The sequence below is a fragment of the Sciurus vulgaris genome (assembly GCF_902686455.1).
Source record: "Sciurus vulgaris genome assembly, chromosome: 18".
NCBI lineage: Eukaryota > Metazoa > Chordata > Mammalia > Rodentia > Sciuridae > Sciurus > Sciurus vulgaris.
Window position 1 is genome coordinate 9,716,741 of NC_136479.1, and position 17,450 is coordinate 9,734,190.

General features: G+C 52.9%; 1 protein-coding gene across 4 annotated transcripts in view; it reads left to right on the plus strand.

Annotated features, from left to right (window-relative positions):
• SNX29 (sorting nexin 29) overlaps positions 1-17,450 on the plus strand; it is a 389,392-nt gene that overhangs the window by 282,911 nt on the left and 89,031 nt on the right. For 3 of the 4 annotated variants that reach the window (XM_079121408.1, XM_079121413.1, XM_079121410.1), the window contains one exon: positions 3,472-3,553. In XM_079121408.1, the coding sequence (XP_078977534.1) occupies positions 3,472-3,553 (82 nt within the window). Of the gene's footprint in view, positions 1-3,471; positions 3,554-5,758; positions 6,258-17,450 lie in introns of those variants that run through there. The other variant, XM_079121409.1, reaches the window with a different exon arrangement.

The following is a 17,450-nucleotide window of genomic DNA, read 5'->3' on the forward strand; positions in this document are numbered from 1 at the left end:
GTTCACCCAGCTCGCTATCTGTTCAGCCCCTGTGGGTGTTGGTATCTGCATCTCCTGGGTCACTGGAGCCACTGGTAGTCAGTGCACAGCCCTGATGTGTGACCGACTGGTTCCACTTGCCTCTTGATACCCTAAAGAAATCGTTGGTCTTGAAATGATTTCTGTTCATGTTTCCTGGGGATTTGGATGTATGCTGAGTCCTGGCTTAAGGGCAAGCCAGAACCTTCTTCCCTTGTTCAGTTGTGGCCCGCTGAGGAAGGTTCAGCCTCCCCTCACTCAAGCCCAGGGGGTGGAGGCCAGCCTGAGCAGCAGGGCAAGACTCTGTCTCAAAAACAAAGAAGACAAGAAAAATAGAAAGTGCAGCCGCCTCCTCAGAGGGGATCAAACAGGGAAAGCCCCTTCTAAAGGAAGAGGGAAAGAACGTTCTTTCAGAGCCAGGAGACCTGCTTTGAAATACCAGACCCTGAACCTCTCTGGGACTTGAGGTGAAGCTCCTGGTACCAACCTCGCAGGGTGGTGGTGGCCATTTGAGTGAGATAATGGGAAATCCCAGGGCATCAAGGGCCTCTCAGTCCTGGGGGGCCGCCCTGGGAGGGGGATAGCATCAGGTTGGAAGAGCGAGGAGGTGAAGGACGGAAGTTCAAGGTGAGTTTGCTTCCCGTGGGCCTGTGGGTGGCCGTTGGCAGGAAGAGCCTAGTAGAGTGGCCGCTGGAGGAGAGCTGTGGAGGGTGGGCCTTCTCAGGGACCAGTCGTTTGTGAGCGGGGGTCCTCGTTGGACTATGTCTACCAAACACTTGCTGCGGGCGGAAGTCCTTCCTGTGTTCCTCAGAGCAGGCCCTCGCTGACCTCTGACTTCATCTCCGGTCCTCTCCCTCCCTGCGCACCACACGCTGGCTGGTGCCAGCCTGGTAGCCCCTTGCTCCCCCGCACCAGGATCACCACTTTCCTCACTGAACCCGCACGCACACACCACTTCCTCGGCCCAGGCCGTGTTCTGACCCAGTCCCCGGCACACCTCTCGGCGATGGGTATTCTCAGATGGCAGGTTGTTCTTCTCAGATGTTAACCCCCTGCCTGAAGCACCCCTCAGTCTCTCCTCAGCTTGCCAGACTCTCAGTATTCCCCACAGCCTGGCCCAGACCCACCTGGCATTCACTCTCCTCAGATCTTGTGCCCTTGGTGACACAGCAATGGTAATTAAATAATTTCTGTGTAACAACATGAATCTCATATGCACCTAACATCAGAGCCCCAAAACATGGGATGTAAAAATAGAAATGAAGGCAGAAATAGACACTTCTACAATAATAGTTGGAGACTTCAGGACCCCACTTTTACTAATAGATAGGACAACTAGATAGGAGATCAGTGAGGAAATAAAAAGCTTGGACAACACTAAGCCAGGTAAACACAGCAGATGTATGTAGAGCTCTCTACAAATAATAGCAGAATATGCACATTTGTTGACCAGTTTTCTGTTACTGTAACAAAATAACTGAGGTAATCAGCTTATAAAGAGAAGATGTCTGTTTCGGTCACAGTTTTGGGTGGTTTCAGCCCATGATTGGGTGGAACTGTTGCTTGGGGCCTGTGATGAGGTAGCATATCGTGGCAGGAACACATGGCAGGGAGCAAGCTGGGAAGCAAAGAGGGCGAGGCAGAGGCTGTGGTCCCACAGTCCTCATGGTTCTCCTGGTGACTGGAGATGGCCCACCAGGCCCATGGGCTAGGAGCGAAGCCTTTAGAGACACTGCAGATCCAAGCAACAGAAGAAAACTTCCCAAGCACACAGAACATTCTTAGGATGGACCATGTGTGCCAGGCTGCAAAACACATGAGTAAGTTTTGAAAAATCGAAATCACAGCTCAGGAGGCCGAGGCAGGAGGATCACAAGTTAAAGGCCAACCTAGACAACTTAGTGAAACTTTGCCTCAGAAAATAAAAATGGCGGGGGATGTGGCTCAGTGGTAGAGCACCCTGGGTTTCAATCCCTGGTAACAACAAAAAAGAAAAGCATAGTGTTGGTGACTTTTCTGCCCTCTCCCCAACTGACAGAGAAGCCACGGCGGCATGCCGCGGGCACTCGTACGACGTCGGGGACCTCTGTGGGTTGAACGTCGTTAGCTGCACAGTCTAAGCTGATGACTGAGAAGCACAGCTTGCCCTGTGTGCCCTGGACCCACCATGAGCAGGGTTCTTTGGTGCAGGAAGGAGGTCGCTGCCTCAGTTGGGAGCTTAGAAGAGGTGCTGCTTCAGGAGGACCCCTTGCTGCAAGGGGGATTCTCTTTATGAAAATAGAGGTCTTCTAGTCAGAGCTCGAGCGGACATGAGGCCCCGGGGTCTCCCATCGCTGGCATCTCAGTGGTGTTCCATTGCAGGAGGCCGGTGAATGTTCCTGAGTAGTTCCTGGGAGGGAAGGTGAGCCCGGGACACAACCTTTCCCAGTGGACAGCTGTGGACGGAGGCTGAGCTGGTGCCATCCAGAGTGGTACCAGCAGCCACTTAGACAGCTGTTAGGGAGCTTGGGGAAGTCTGAGCAGCAGTGGCCGCCTTAGCGCTGCAGGATTTGGACTTAGGGTAAAAATGTGGTGGGGGTTGTCTGTATACCCAGTGACTCATAAACCAAGTTTCAAGTCATCCCATCAGCAAAACTGTCACATAACCAGAATAACCTATGACTATGCCTTAAATACCCACATGAGGATTAGATGCGTAAATATAGGCATAGGCAAAAGCATAAGGCCATGTGTTATAGGTGCTCAGTAAATGATTTCGTATTTGAATTTTTTTCTTTGAGATGCAGGGCATGGAACCGAGGACCTTATTTATGTAAGCAAGTATTCTACCACTGAGCTAAGCCACAATCATGTATTTGAATAGCAATCTTACCTCATGAGACCCACATCCACAGTGGCTTTGGGAAAGTCAAAAGAGAGCACATTTGTGCCTGGCATTCTGGTTTTCCAATTTGTTCTTTCTGTCATTCCTCCTGCCCCAAGGAACTGTCACTCACAGCCATGGTATGAGCTCCTTTGTGGAGTCTCATCTGAAATGGGGGTCAGGGCAGCGAAGAGGCAGGTGTGCTCCACAGCTGTGGGTGTCCCTCTGCATGGCTTCCTCTAGTTCCCTATTGTTGTCCCCTATGCGATGTGGAGCAGATACACCCTAGGCCAAGGCATCTGAAGGCCAAGGTCCATCAGCATGCAGGAACAGAGGGGCAGCTCTTTCTCATTTCAAAAAATGAACTCGCAATATAAAACATGTATTATAAATTTATATGTCTATATATTAAAACTAGTCTTGGGAGCTGAGGGGTAGGACTTGAACTTGTCCCTTTGCTCATTATTAAGCAGTACATGTTGTATCAATTAGTTGTGCAGGATTTTAGGGGAGTAGATGGCTTCCTGTCCTGGTGTCTGCATGCTTGTCCGTTTGTAAGCGTAAAGCTGACTGTGCTCTCTCTCGGTCAGATCTAACCGGGCGCTCATCAACGTCTGGATCCCGTCGGTGTTTCTCCGCGGCAAAGCAGCGAATGCATTCCACGTGTATCAGGTAAGCGTGGGTGTTCAGGCACACCCCTGTTTCTTAAGCCACGCCATGGTGCTTAGCCTCTTGAGGATGGGGTGCTATGGTAGGAAGGAGGCCACAGCCCTCCCGTCGCCCTGAGGAGGTGGTGCGTGGCCTTCAGTCAGCAAGGAGGAACTCGGGGAGGTTCCCTGTGCCAGTCGTGCCTCCCAGTGTGGCTGCTGCTGAAGTGTAGCTCAGGCCGCTTGAGCAGGAGTGGGGATTTGTTGGCTTGTGTGGCGGCTGAGGAGTCCTGGGATAGCCCAGGCCCCAGGCACCCTGGCCTGGGGTCAGGAGCCTGCTGCTCAGCCAGGTGGCTGGCTTTGTGGCTGGTGGGGTTGCCAGCAGCACCAGGCTTCAGTGAGATCCTGGGCCACAGCTTGCTGGTCTGTCTTGGACCTCAGGTCCATTCTTGAACCTTGGGGTTGGGCGATGGACTTCCACAGCTGGCCCAATGTGGCTCACGTACTGTCACTGACGCTGGGACTGACATTGACCTCATGTCTGACAAGGGGAGAGGCGGTGGCCCAGAAGAAAACCAGGCCACTGTTCTCAACATAAGGGCACAGGATGCTTGGCAGGCTCAGACTATGGACGTCTCTGCTCCCCTGCAGTAGAGGTGGCCGTCCCCGGTGGGTACGTGGGTATCTAGGCCTGCAGACCCTTCTCTGCCATGGCGGTGACTTTGCAGTCAGAAGGGCCCCAGTTTTCCTCCTCCTCCCGATTTCCTGGTGCCTCTTTGAGCCCTGCCTACTTCTGGGCTTTTTCTTACCCTGAATCCTGACTTCAGCGTCTGTGTCCACTTACTCTGGAACTGCTCGTTTCAGCACCGACTCTGAGCTGCTTCCTGCTTCTGCTGGAAGCAGAAGTAATTCATGGAGTGATTTTTTGAAGTTTAGTTCTACTCCCGTGAGCTCCGTGGAAACCTGGGTGGGGTTGCTATTTTTCTTAGCAGGAATGGCCTCTCCCCAGGGAACAGGATGGTGAAAAGGAACGCTGCAGTTGCACACAGGAGCCGTGGATTAAGTCCGGTGACTTTACGTAAACCTTGTTTCTTTGTAAGTGGAGGTGACGGCACTTCCCCTGTAACACTGCTATGAGGAGGCACAGGTGGCTCGTTTCCTGCCTGCTCAGATGATCACCCTGGTTGATACGAGCATGACTTGGGCGTCTTACTTAGGATCTCATGGACAGATGAGCCAGAGTCTGGCACGTACAATGAGAAAGTCAAGTGTACACATTCAGCCGGGCTGCAGCGCACGTTAGTAAGTATTGGGACAATCTGAGCGTTGATGATGTGCTCTCAGCTCTGGTTTAAAAAGAGAATCGGATGTGACAGACTTCCAAATACCCTCTTTCTCTTTTTATCCCAAAGCAAAATAAACAAAAACAAAATAAAAAACCCACCCAAAGTGGGTCATGTGCGTGCCGTTCAGGTTCTGCTTTGCAGTCATTAGGATGCTGGGAGGTGTTGGCGGCGAAGCAGGCAGCTTTATCCTAGAGCAAAACTAAAATGTGCTGTCCCTTGAGAGTTTTCCCTGACCTTTCAGTGTCTGCTCCCTCCTGGTCCCATGAAGTGACCTGGCAGTTCTTAGCGTCTGAAAGTCAACTCGGAAATGAGACAGACACAGCAAGTATGCCGTTGCCTGGGCGACTGTTTCCACAGTGGCCACAGCGGCCTTAGAGCCGCTCTCTCCCCTCCTTTGCTGTCTCCGGTGCTCTCCAGGGCATGGCTCAGCCAGCACCAGGCTGTGGCCCAGATTTAAGCAGCTGTGGGCCCGGCAGCTCCCTCATCACCCAGAGCAGCCTAAGCCCACGCCTCTCCGGAGGCTGGAGCCGTGGCGTGGGACCTCTTGCACGCACGGTTCTCTTTCTAGCTAATGAGTCTGGGTGGCACCTCAAGAGCAAAATCCAAGCATGTTTGGAAGTATTTCCATAGTCTTTGCACACCATTTTTTTATGTAAGTGATGCTAGCTAGCAGGTAACTCCTTTAAATACTGGTACCATTGGACATTATTTGTTTTAGGATTTTAAAAAAATGCATGCTATTTAATTCTAAAAGATTTAAGATAATTTCTAGAGAAACACAGAAAAGGATGAAAAAAAAAAGAGAAGGAAAAATATCAGGTCTCATAAGATACAAATTAAAAGAGTTTAAAAGGAAAAGTGGAAAACCTATGTGTTCATCCCAGGATCCACCATGGTTGTTCTTACGGAGTTCTACATTCCTGAGAGCTTCCTGGTGGCCAGTGTGAGAAACAGAAATGTGGGTAATGTGGTTAATTCTGGTGCTGACAAGAAAATGCTGGTTCCTCAGAAGGAGCGTGAAAAGCCATCTCTACCTAGGACTTTTGACTAAGCAGTAATGAAGACTATGGTGACAAACCTCTGTTACATCCCTGTGACAAATCATTGCCTAATGTCACAAGACGTCCCTGCAAGGAAACTAAGGGCTTAACCCCCAAATGAACATGGCTGGTGTGGAGAGCCCGGACGTGCGGCTTTCTCGGGAGTGTATCCACAGCCACTGGCCATGTGCGAGTGTTGAGGTCTAAACTAAAGCAGACCAAAGCGAAGTATCCCATCTCTTGGTCACACGAGCCACATTTTAGGCACTTAACACACGTGTGCTGGTGCCTTTGTGCTGGAGAGTAAGAACTAGAACTGCCCCCTGCACAGAAGGTTCTGGAAGCCCTCCCCTCAGCACCATTGTGACACCGGTGTACCTGGAGAAGGGCTCTGCGCCTCTGACTCCTTCATCTTAGGACCTCAGGCAGGCTGGGGATTGGTGCTGTGACCAGCAGTAGGCTTGAATTTATGTTGCTTTGCTTTTGTTGTATTTATTTTTATATTTGCCTTCTAGTTATGACACAATTCTATTTTTCCCTTTGCCGAGGTGATGTACAATTCCCTTTTAAAATAAATTTAGGTAGAAAGGAAATGAGTCAGCTTAAAGAAAAACACTAAATAAACAATAGTGAAAAGAGCAAAAAATCAAGGATGTTGCTATGTGGGGACATGAAAGAATGACTAGACTGTGATTAAAGATTAATAATGAAAATAATAGCTGCAAGCTGTAGCCACTTCTGCTGGTTCGTGCATGTTTTATAAAATAGTTCACTCGGTCCCCCCAGCAACCCTGCAAGGTAAGAGGCTCTCAGTATCCCCATCTCATTGATGAGGAAACAAAGACACAGAGAAGCATCTTGTCCAGTGACCTTTTTGGTTTTTAGTCCAAATAGCAATTTTTAAAAAATATTTTGGTTGTAGATGGGCACAATGCCTTTATTTATGTGATGCTGAGAATCGAATCCAGTGCCTTTCGCGTGCTAGGCAAGCACTCTGCCACTGAGCCACAATCTCCGCCCCCAAATAGCAATTTCTGACTAATGAGCAGAGCTTGTGTGTTACTGTCTGAGGGATAGATCAAGCTTTGAAAATTCTGGAAATAGCCAGGCATAGCAGCACATGCCTATAATCCCAGCAGCTCTGGAGGCAGATGCAGGAGGATCTCAAGTTCAAAGCCAGCCTCAGCAATTTAGTGAGGCCCTGAGTAACTTAGAACCTGTGAAGGGAGGGGAAGGGGCATGGGGAAGGAAAGATAGTAGAATGAAACAGACATTATCACCTCACGTGCATGTATTGCTGTATGATCCATGTGATCCTGCAATATGTACAAAAAAAATGGAGATTACACTCCACTTATGTATGATCTATCCAAATGTATAAATGCATTCTACTATCATGTATAGCTAATTAGAACAAATAAAATTTTAAAAATAAAAAACAAGACAGACTTCCTTTTACATTGAAAAACAACAAGTGGGTTGGGGATGTGACTTAGTGGTAAAGCACCCCTGAGTTCAATCCCTGGTAAAAAATAAAAATCTAAAAACAACTGGGGCAGTTGCCCTTATTCTGAACAGATGGCGGGTAGAAGGCTTACCCGTGGGACTGACCACTCTGGGCCCTCTGCAGTGCATGGACACACCATCAAACCCTCTGAGTCCCCCAACCAGGCCGAGACAGTGTTGCCTTGGGAAGTCGTTGAAGCAGGTGCTCGTCCATGGTGAGGACTCTGGCCAGCGGAGTTCTTGGGAACGCCCCCTTAGGACATCTTGCTTGAGCAACATCGGGTCCCGGAAGCTGCCCGGAGGATGGTTTAGAAACCGTACACTTAAATGCCGAGGACACTCGGCACCCATGCTGCCTGGTTGCTGAGCTCTCGCAGCCGGTGTTGTGGAAGAGGTCTGGGGTTAATTTTAGTAGAAAGCGTCCTGGCAAGGAGCGCTATCCACTGCCTGGACTGAGCGTGATTAGTAAGAAAGGCTTGTGCTCTATGTCCCTGGGGCTGAGGTATGTGCTAGCCACTGCCAGAGGTAAGCAATGGCAGTACCTGACCAACTTCAGAACAAAAGTGGCACTGATACCAGGAGCTCCCAGTTCTGAGTTTCCGCCTGTTTCTTCTGTGTTGGGTCCTGTTGGTGCTGGGCCACCAGCAGGCACGAGCCAGAGTCAGAATGAGGAGCAGCCACAAGGGAAATGGAAAAGAGAACAAGACTCATTCTACTGCCTTCTCTTGCTCAGGTTTTCTCTTTCTCTCTCTGTTGATACACAGAAATGGTTTGATTTTCTGTCACTTCCATGTGGCAGTAAAATTTGCAATTAATACGTTTCTGGCTTATACCTTTGCACATGTTTGATCTTATCCTCCAAATACCCTGACTTCCAAGCAAGTGTGAGGTCTGCGTTAGTATCCAGCCCACATGTTTGTAAAGACATCTTGGACTTTAAAACAGGCCCCTCAGCAAATATTATAGCCACTGAATTGGTGTGAAATATACATCAGTTCACTCATTTTCTGGGCCCTCTGACTTTTCCCCTTGAAAAATACAGTTAGCATAAGTAAAGCTGGAGTTCCATCTTCTTTGTGGGATTAATTTCAGCCTTTGCATTTAGCTACCAGAAACACCGGCCCCTGGACAGTGTTCCATTTGCATAGAGAATTAATTAGGTCTCCTCTGTAAGGAGGCTTGCTGTGTTTCAGCAAAACTTTTTTCTTCTAGAGTAAGTCCTCTTTCCTAGGGGCTGTGGGCGTGGTCCTGGCTGAGAAGAATAGCGGCAACCCACGGAAGACTTGCTCCCTACCCGAGCCCTCCACCGCCCCTGCCCCACTAAAGGAAGTCACAGAGCTGGGCGGTCTTCTGAAGATTCTTTCCAGCCGAGTGTGGGGGCCACAGGAAGACCTGTTACTTTTTCTACTGAGAACGGATCGCAGGACTTGGCAGAGGTGTGGAGCCCCCTGGTTTGGAGAATGGTGATGTCCTTGGACTTTGGGTTTCTCAACCTGTCTTTCCGTGCTCCTCTTAAGGTGGCTTACCTGTCCTTTCGCCCTAGCTTGTCTGGTGTGTAGCTGTGCAGAGAAGTGGGGACTCTTCATGCACAGAAAGATGAAATGGTTGAGGCACGGGTAGAAATGTGGGCCGTGAGAAGCCTCTGGCCCAGCAGGCAACAGTCCAGATCTAGGGGACAGGCCAGCTCTGAGGCTGAAGCCACTACCTCCTCTTCCTGCCTGGTCCTTCCTGGTGCATCTGCTGGGTGCAGGGTGGGCGAGAGAACCAGCCATGGGCTGAGGCAGGCATTGGCTGTCTGCTGAGTTTCTTTCCAGCCAGCTTGGCGCCTGTGCTGCGTCCCAGTGAAGCCGCAGGAGCCTTGGCTCTTACTGTCGTCTTCCGCAGGACTCCCTGTCCCACACAGCCAAGCCCCTCAACCCCTCAGGATTGTGACGTTAGCCCCCTCCGTTCTTGCAATGCCCAGGGCTCCTGGGAAAGCCCAACATACAACATGGGTAACAAATGGGAGGCGACATCAAAGTCTCTTCCTCCCCTGAACTTGGTGCTACTGTTGTTCTCTGTTACTGCTTTGGAAGGACGCTTATTTTCTTGTGATTATTTGTGTGGTTATTCACGTAATGAAGCTGATACTGAGAGTCTGCTGTATGCCAAGCACATAGAGCCAGTGGCCACCCAAGCCTCACTTTGAGCTTGCCCTCACTGACCTCAGTCTGGAGGGAGACTAGAACCCCTCCCAGCAGATGCTACTGAATACAGTGACATCTGTCTGCAGAAGGAGAGACAGTGGGAGGGCGGAGCACTACCCGTCTTGGAGTATAGATGTGCTGTGTGACACCCTCTGAGTTACTGGGCATGGTGTGTGGCCTATGGCTTCTATACGAGCATTGCCTCGGCTGATAACTACGGAGAAACCTAGAAGTGGCATGAGAAGAGTGTCCCCGTGTAATCGAATGTCTTTGGGCACACTCCTGTGTCCACAACCTTGAGTTAGCCTCTGCTTTATCCAGGGCTCCATGTGGGCTGCCACAGTTGTGGGGAGCAAGATTCCTGGCCCTCAAGGGACCTGGGGGCTGGCGAGGAGTTAGGAACTCCAACAGGCAGCGGCAGGCCAGGGCAGAGGCTGCCCAGGGGAGCTGGCACTGGGCAGCCTGCAGCTCTCCATGGCACCTTGACGTCCATTGCCATTTCACCCTTGCCACAACTCTTGAGCTGGATGCTGTCGTCTCCATCCCCGTGTGGCAGGTGAAGCCACTGTGACTCCACAGGTGCATGACGTCCTTTGGGTCATGCCCAGGTTCCTGCCTCGTAGCTGCCTCTGCCCCTTCTGTGAAGTTTGCCACCCATCACGGAGCCATGCGCCAGGAGAGTGCCTTTCCCTGGGACCAGGCTGTTCCCATTATCCAACAAGGGCCTCTGCCCGCCATGTTACTGACCCGTCACTCATTGTCAAAGCTGTCATGGCAGCTGATCTTGGTGACAAGTAATATTCTCGCAGGAGTGAAAGCTGCAAAGTCCAGAGTGTGGGACTGATGGTCTCTGGGAATGTGAGACATTCGTTAGGTGGACACCTTCCCGGCCTTAAAGGTTCTAAGTTGCAGCGGAGCAGTTGGAGGGCAGCACATGCTCGCCTCTGTGTGTGGGCAGTGTGCCGTGTTTTGAAAGCTGCACTGTTAGGATTTGGTACTTGAGAGCTAAACAGCCGCGTGGACTGTGTAAGCAGTCGTCAGGTCCTCAGGTGTCTAGCCGCACAGCCAGGAGTGTGCATCACACAGGGACTCTACCCCTGCTGTGTCTTGTCCAGACCGTGCCCTCCAGCCTGTCTCCTCCAGTGCAGCGGGATGGGCTTGGGGCCCCCTGAGCTCCAGCGCCATTGCTTCCTGCCCCAGCTCCAGCCTAGTGCCCCCCAGGTGGGACAGGATCTGCCCAAGCCCCTGCCCACCTTTTCCCACCCCTCCATTGAGGAGGGAGGCAGCAGCTCCTCTGAGGCAGTGCAGGAGGCAACAGGTGACAGGGTCACTCTCCCGTGCCGCAGTGGCAGCCGTCCCTCCGTCCCCTGTGCCTGAAGTGCAGACGTGGGCAGCACCTGCACTGGCACAAGTGCTGGACATCCAGGTGCCTGGCACCACTGCCCGCGGCCTCTTTCTTCACCCTGCGCCTTTCAGAGCGTCGGGGACACCATGTGCATGTCCTGCTCTTAAATGGCAGTGTCCCCTGTTCTGAGGGTGTGCAGAAGGCTAGATGGCATTTGGAGTTGCTTTCTTTTCATCACAGCGTGTTCATCATGGCTGGAGTGGGCCTCCTCAGGGTGACCGCGTCCCATCGTCCCCTTCACCCCTGGAGAAGCCAGAGCAAGAGTAACTTGCGAGGTACCATCTGTATCCCCAGGAGTTTCTCTTTCCGTGTTTCCCATCATAGTCAGCAGGCTCTTGTCTTGGACTTTCTTCTTTTTTTTTCTTTTTTTGCTGGTTCTTGGCTGCTCCCCCACCCCTGAAGTCCCTGCCTGGGTCAGCATTTTTGGAAGCCTCGAGGTTGTTAGGTCTTGTTGCGTGTGGGGTGGGCCTTCCTCTGTGCTGTGAGAACTGACCGCAGGAGCCCCTGGCTGGCAGCAGCTGTGCTAGGGTGTGCGGGACGGCCCCCCAGGAGGCTGTGGGCACCACCGCGTCCTGGAGGCCGGGAGCAGGCAGGACCCGTGCAGTGGCCGAGATGTCCTCCCTCTCAGCTCAGCAGGCCTGCCCCGCAGTAGCGATCACGGGTCCCCTGCTGCTCTTTGGAGTTTCAGACCTCACAACACGTTGCATGAGCCTATCATTACGTGAGAAGGCCAGTTTCCATTTTCTCTGACCCTCTACCCAAATAGAATATACAGGATTCTAAATTTCTCAGGGGAACTAATTCAGTCCCAGGGCTCCTGGCAGGAAGGCTGCTGTTTATGCTTAGGGTACTCGAGGCTGTGGCCCAGCACTTGGTGGCCATCAGCCCTCCCTTCTGGCCTGGTGACTGGACAGAATGAGGTGTCTGACCTCCCAGGACAGGGTCTTGCTGGTCCAGGGAATGAGATGAGGCTGGGTAGGTAGACTTGATTGGGACCTGGGTCAATGGCTCTTCTGCCGGGAAGGAGATTTGAGGTGGAGGATGTGACGGGTGATCTTCCCTGTGCTGCTGCTCTGAGGGACGGTGGTGGGGCCCAGGCTTCTTCCAGGAGCGAGGCCAGTTGCTCCTTCCCTTCTCACAACCGTCGCGTGCTAGGCAGACAGGCTCAGGCCAGCTCTGGTTGTCTTGTCCCCTGTTTGGTAAGACTGAAGCTGTCCCTTTGCAATGGCCTGTGGGGATACTAGAAATCCAGAGTGGAGAAGACATGCCCCCCTCACGTTCTGCCCCAGAAAGCTCGCCACGGCCCCTCCTTAAAAGCCCAGTCCCTCCCAGCTTTTCTTAAACATCCCCTCGAGTCCCAGGGCGCAAAGCAAGTGCAGCCTGGAGCCTGGGGTCCCCCTGACATCTACTCATTCAACACACCTTTACCGAGCCCCTGCTGCGTGCCAGCTGCTGCGCAGTGGGATTCAGTGAGGCAGCAGGAGCGCCCGCCCCCAGCAGAAGACCGCCCGGAGCGGCTCTCTCCCAGCACCCACTCCCGCTGGCCAGCTGTGGGCCTCTATTCCACAGTCATCTGGATTGGGTGGTCGGCAAAATCTTGACTCCCGAGTTTCCCGGATTGGATTCCTCCGGGCTTCGCTGCCCTGGCCTGCTGCTGCTGGGTTCAGCACCGAGCAGTTCCTGCCTCCACAGGTGAGCTCGTGGGCGCTGCCCTCTCCAGAGGGACCGCTCTTCCTGGCTCTCCTGGTCGCCTGTCTGCCTGAGAGCTGAGCTGGGGCCTGTGGGCTGAGGTGAGGCTTCCCCCTCCTCTCTTTCTCCCTCTTTTCTCTTTCCTGTTGCTCACTCCTCTTGCCCTCCCCCGAAAGCTTTTTTAGCTCCACCCTGCCACTCTGCGGCCCCCACCCTTGCCCATCCCTCCCTCCCCTTTTCTTCCCTCCATCCCCTCTGCCTCCCCTCCTCCCACCCACCCTTGGGCCTTGGGCACGCAGGAAGCTCCTGACGCCCCACCTGCTGATTTTCTGGAGCGGGCTGCAGGGGTGCTCTTCCTGTTAGGCTGCAGACCTCCTTCTCCGGGCTTCTGGGAAGGGAAGGGCTTAAGCACGAGGGGCACAGTGCTCCTCCTGGAAGCCTGGGCCTGCCAGGCCGTGGGAGTTGGTTGAAACTAGCGGATCCCTGCGTGGTGGGGAGGTTCCCGGGCATGACTGCCCACTCATGCCTGCTGCTATTCACCCACGACTTCTTAGTGACCAGTTACTGTTCTGGTACAGATCTACCGTCACTGCTAATTGGTTAGCCTCGTTTTCATTCTTAAGATCATAATGCCTTTAAATATCTTTTTAAAAAATCAATTGCTATAGACCCATATGCCAGTGTCCTCTTAAATTAACCTGATGGAAAAAAAATGAGTCTCAGATGGAGGGCATTGGTATTGACCTTGACCACGATGATTTTCCCCCCAAAAGTTGTTTTTGGGGTGGAGTGGGTGAGAAGGGGAACGGAACTGGTTTCCAGTGGTCTTGAAGTTTCTGTCCTGTTTCTGGAATCCTCCATGTGCTTGGAAACTAAGCATGTTCTATCCTGGAGACTAAGCTGGGGCCTCCTGTGCAGGGTCCGCTCAGATGCCCACTTCCCCCAGAGTGGTAATTACAAACCTGCCTAAACCCGTCTGATGTCGCCCCCACTAGACTGTGGGGTGATTAGGGGACGAGGTGCCCCTGGCGTCTAGAGCATGGGCAGTGATGCCTGATCCAGAATACCTGCAGCCGAGAAGCCCCGGCCTGCAGCAAGCAGTGCGGCCCCCGCCAGTCTTCCCTTGTGCTTGTTCTCTGTGGGCGGATTTGCCTGGGAGCTGCGGCTTGGCTGCTGGGCTGGTAGTCGGTCTGGACTCGAGTGTTCCTCCTCAGGAATGCACAACCTGCCTGCTCCCAACACTCACATTCAGGGCTCCTTGCATCGGGCAGCAAGGGAGACTGGCTGACCCCAAGTGTTCTAACCTGATCTATGCCTGCGCTCTCTTAGTGGCAGAAGGAAACCCTCCATTGGCCTAATGGAAAAGACCACGGTATAGCGTGATTTTGAGGAGCACACATTCAGGACTCGGTCTCCTGTTCCTTTAAGATGGCTGCATTCACAGCCAGGCTGTAGTGGCACATGGTGGGAAACTCCAGACCAACATCCCCTGGACTCAGCGGCCCCAATGGAAAAGGGCTTTTTCTCTCCCTCAGCCAAGACGGTCCTGGCGATGAGCCTCAGTGGTGCGATTGTTTGGGCCACGCGTGTGTCCTGATGGTTCGTGGGGTGGCGTGAGGCTCCCAGGGCATAGCCTTCCTAGAGCTGCGCTCAGTGGGAGACTGGATGCTCGTACCAGCAGAAGGGCCATCCTCAGACAGGCCAATGTAGCATGTGTCCCCTAATGCCTCTGGGCTGGTGACAGCTCAGGCTTGGCTTGAGAGTCAGTTTGGTGACATTCACGCATCTCTCAAACTGCAGCACAGTTGACGTTTGGGACCAGATAGCTTTGTTGTAGGGTCTCCTGGGCATGGCAGGGTGCTGCATGGCATCCTGGCTCCTACCCTGTAGCACAGCTTCTCCCTACTAGTGAGAATCCAGGGCGCTTCCGGGAGGCAGCACCGTCTCTGCATGGAGACCGCCCTCTCTGCGTGGACCTACTAAATATCTGGGCCTAAATCAGAGCATGGTGCGGGCTCTCCTCCTTATTCCACAGACCTCCCTCGTGCTCACTCTTCCTCAATTTCTGATGAGTATTTCCTGGTGGGAAGGACCCCCTGTCTCCACAGGGCTCCAGGATAAATAGCCAGGGGTCGACAGGCTTGGGTAGGGAATGCACATTTCTTATTTTCACGGGCCAGGCAAATTGCTGTCCCAAAAGACTGAACGCATTTTCAGTCACACCAGCAAGGTATCCTGTCCTGATGCCCTGCTGACATTGGGTATTATCAGCCTTCTACGTCTGCCCAGTCCAATAGAGAGAAAAATTGCTTTCCATTGGTTTGTGAATTTACATTTTCGTCGGTGCTTATGAGGTTGGGCGTGTGTCTGTGCTTTAATTTACCATTTTAATTTACTTTGTAATTGCCCATTACTGTCCCTTTCCTCTTCTGTTGTGCTGTTCAGTGCTTTCGTGTTGATTTTTAGGGGTTCTTTGAACGGGAATCCTGTTTGTTTCAGCTCCTGCTTCTCTTTGAACTTGGTGAGACTTATTACTCGTTCTCTCGTTTCCTGTGCTGAATGCTCTTGGGAAGGCAGGGGTTGCTTGGGCGAGCTGCTGCAGTGCTGGGCAGGACCTAGCATTTTGTGGGCATCTTTCCCTCTTGGAGGTGGAGCAAGAGATGTTCAGAATGTGTCGTAAATAACTCACCTCAGGTCACATAGGTAGCTCAAAAGTGTCACTACTTCTCCTGCCCAAAGTCCAGGGTTTCCCCATATGCCCGGTGGTCTCTAGAGGACGGAATGAAGACCAGTGGATGGAACATGGGCATAAACAAGTTTGGCTCATCTGTCTACCAGCCTGTCCCTCTGTCTTTTTGTCCGCCTGTCTACACATCCCGTCATGGGCTTGGTGCTGGGATGTAATTGTAAATGGTAGAGACTGAATTTTGGTCACTGACTGCTTGATGTAAGAAAGATGGGCTGTAGAAGCTGTTCAGAGGCAGGACGGTCTCATCAAAGGTGGATCTGGACACCCTACTCCAAGATCCAGAAGCAGGTAAATCATTTTATAGATGTTAGATGTCCTCTTCCAGCCACATCTGACCTCTGACCCTTGCAGGAGGGACTGGCCAACCTCTGAGGTTCCTTTCTAAGTGTATAAGTTCATGAAAAATGTGCTGACTCAGACCTTGAAAATGAACCTTGGCGTTCTCTGTTGTCACTGAGTTGACCGTCACGGCATGAAAAGTGGGTACACAGAGATCCCTTGAGGCCTCCCACATGCAAGAAGCAGAAAGGTGCTGACTGGGGCCACTGCTTCCTTGCATATCCTGGAGAGAGCTCTGTCTGGGCTCTTCGTGGCCAGTAGTCCCGGGACTAGAGACGGAAGCCTCGCTCCCCAACACGGGCATCCTGGAGAGTGAGTGCACAGCGGAGCCTCTTGTTTCCGGCCATGGTGGCTCAAGACCAGGAGACCCCGGTCCTCACGCACCAGCATCCTCACAACTGCCATGTTCACATCCTCAGCCCTTAGTGCGCACCACGTGTAGGCTGTGACCGGCAAACGGGTGACATTCGCCAGCAGGCCAGCTCCACCAAGGCACAGCTGTGCGTGGCTTTCATTTACTGTGAACACAGCCACCCTGGGACTCAGAGCGCTGAGCTCACGGCACGGTAGATGGGTGGATGGGTGGACAGATGGCGGCTGGTGGGGGCAGTGGACAGACGGGGCATTCCGGTGCAGGGACCCAGGTCAGCGATTGACTTCACCATCTCAACTCGACTCTCCCACCGGGGATGGCCATGCACCCCCATCAGAGTTCTGGCTTCACGTTGATCCTCACTCTCCTCTCAACTCCAGCCTCTCCTGGGCCCTCCTCCCTGAGGTCGGTTTCGGTCCTGCCTCAGCTGCTCCTGGTTCTTACCGCTTTCCTCTGCCTGTGCTGGGCCCAGCCCTGACGAAAGTCTGACCTGCTTCAGTATCTTGCTGTCTTGTGGCACCTCCGTGACTGGTTTCGCTAGAGCTCCGTGCTCGGGGCCTGCATCCAGCTATGATCTCCGGATGTTCCCATCTTATCTTGATCTACTCAGGACCCCAGAGCCCACACCTGCGGCAGCAACTGGGCTACCTGGGAGTGAGCTCAGATCAGCCAGAGGGTTTGGGTTAGCCACTGGGGTCCCAGGGACACGGTGGTGAACAGCAGAGGCACGTCCCTCCCCTCCCATTGGAGCCTGCAGTCGTAGCGATTGCGCACCATGGTGGCAACAGCACGCAGACAGGCTTGTCATCAGACTGTTATGGAAGGATCCCAGTGTTCCTAGAAGGGCCCCGTTAGACGGGGTAGGATGGGATTCTCTAGGACACCTGCTCACTCTCAAATGGTTTAGAAGAGAAGAGGAACGTTTCAGGCCGAGGGGAACAAAGCACACAGCCTCGAGATAGGAGAGCATGGTGCTCTAGAGGAGTGGGCGGCCACTGTGCCCAGCGCGGAGCAAGGGGAGGGAAGGGGAGATGGGGCCCTGGGTCCAGGCGCTGTCAAGGCCTTGCAGGGGAGTCTGTCTGTCTGTCCATCTGTTCCTCTGTCCACAGGTCCACTCACCACTCACCTATCTTTTCACAACAAGGCCTCTGGGTGGTTTGCACACATGCAGCTGCCCTGGGAGGGGAGCAGGGGACATGCCAGAGGCGGACGTTTGCCGGGGTCTCTGGGCATGTGAAGTTGTGGTGCAGTGTGCAGCCCAAGTTTAAATCCTGGGTATGCCACTTCAT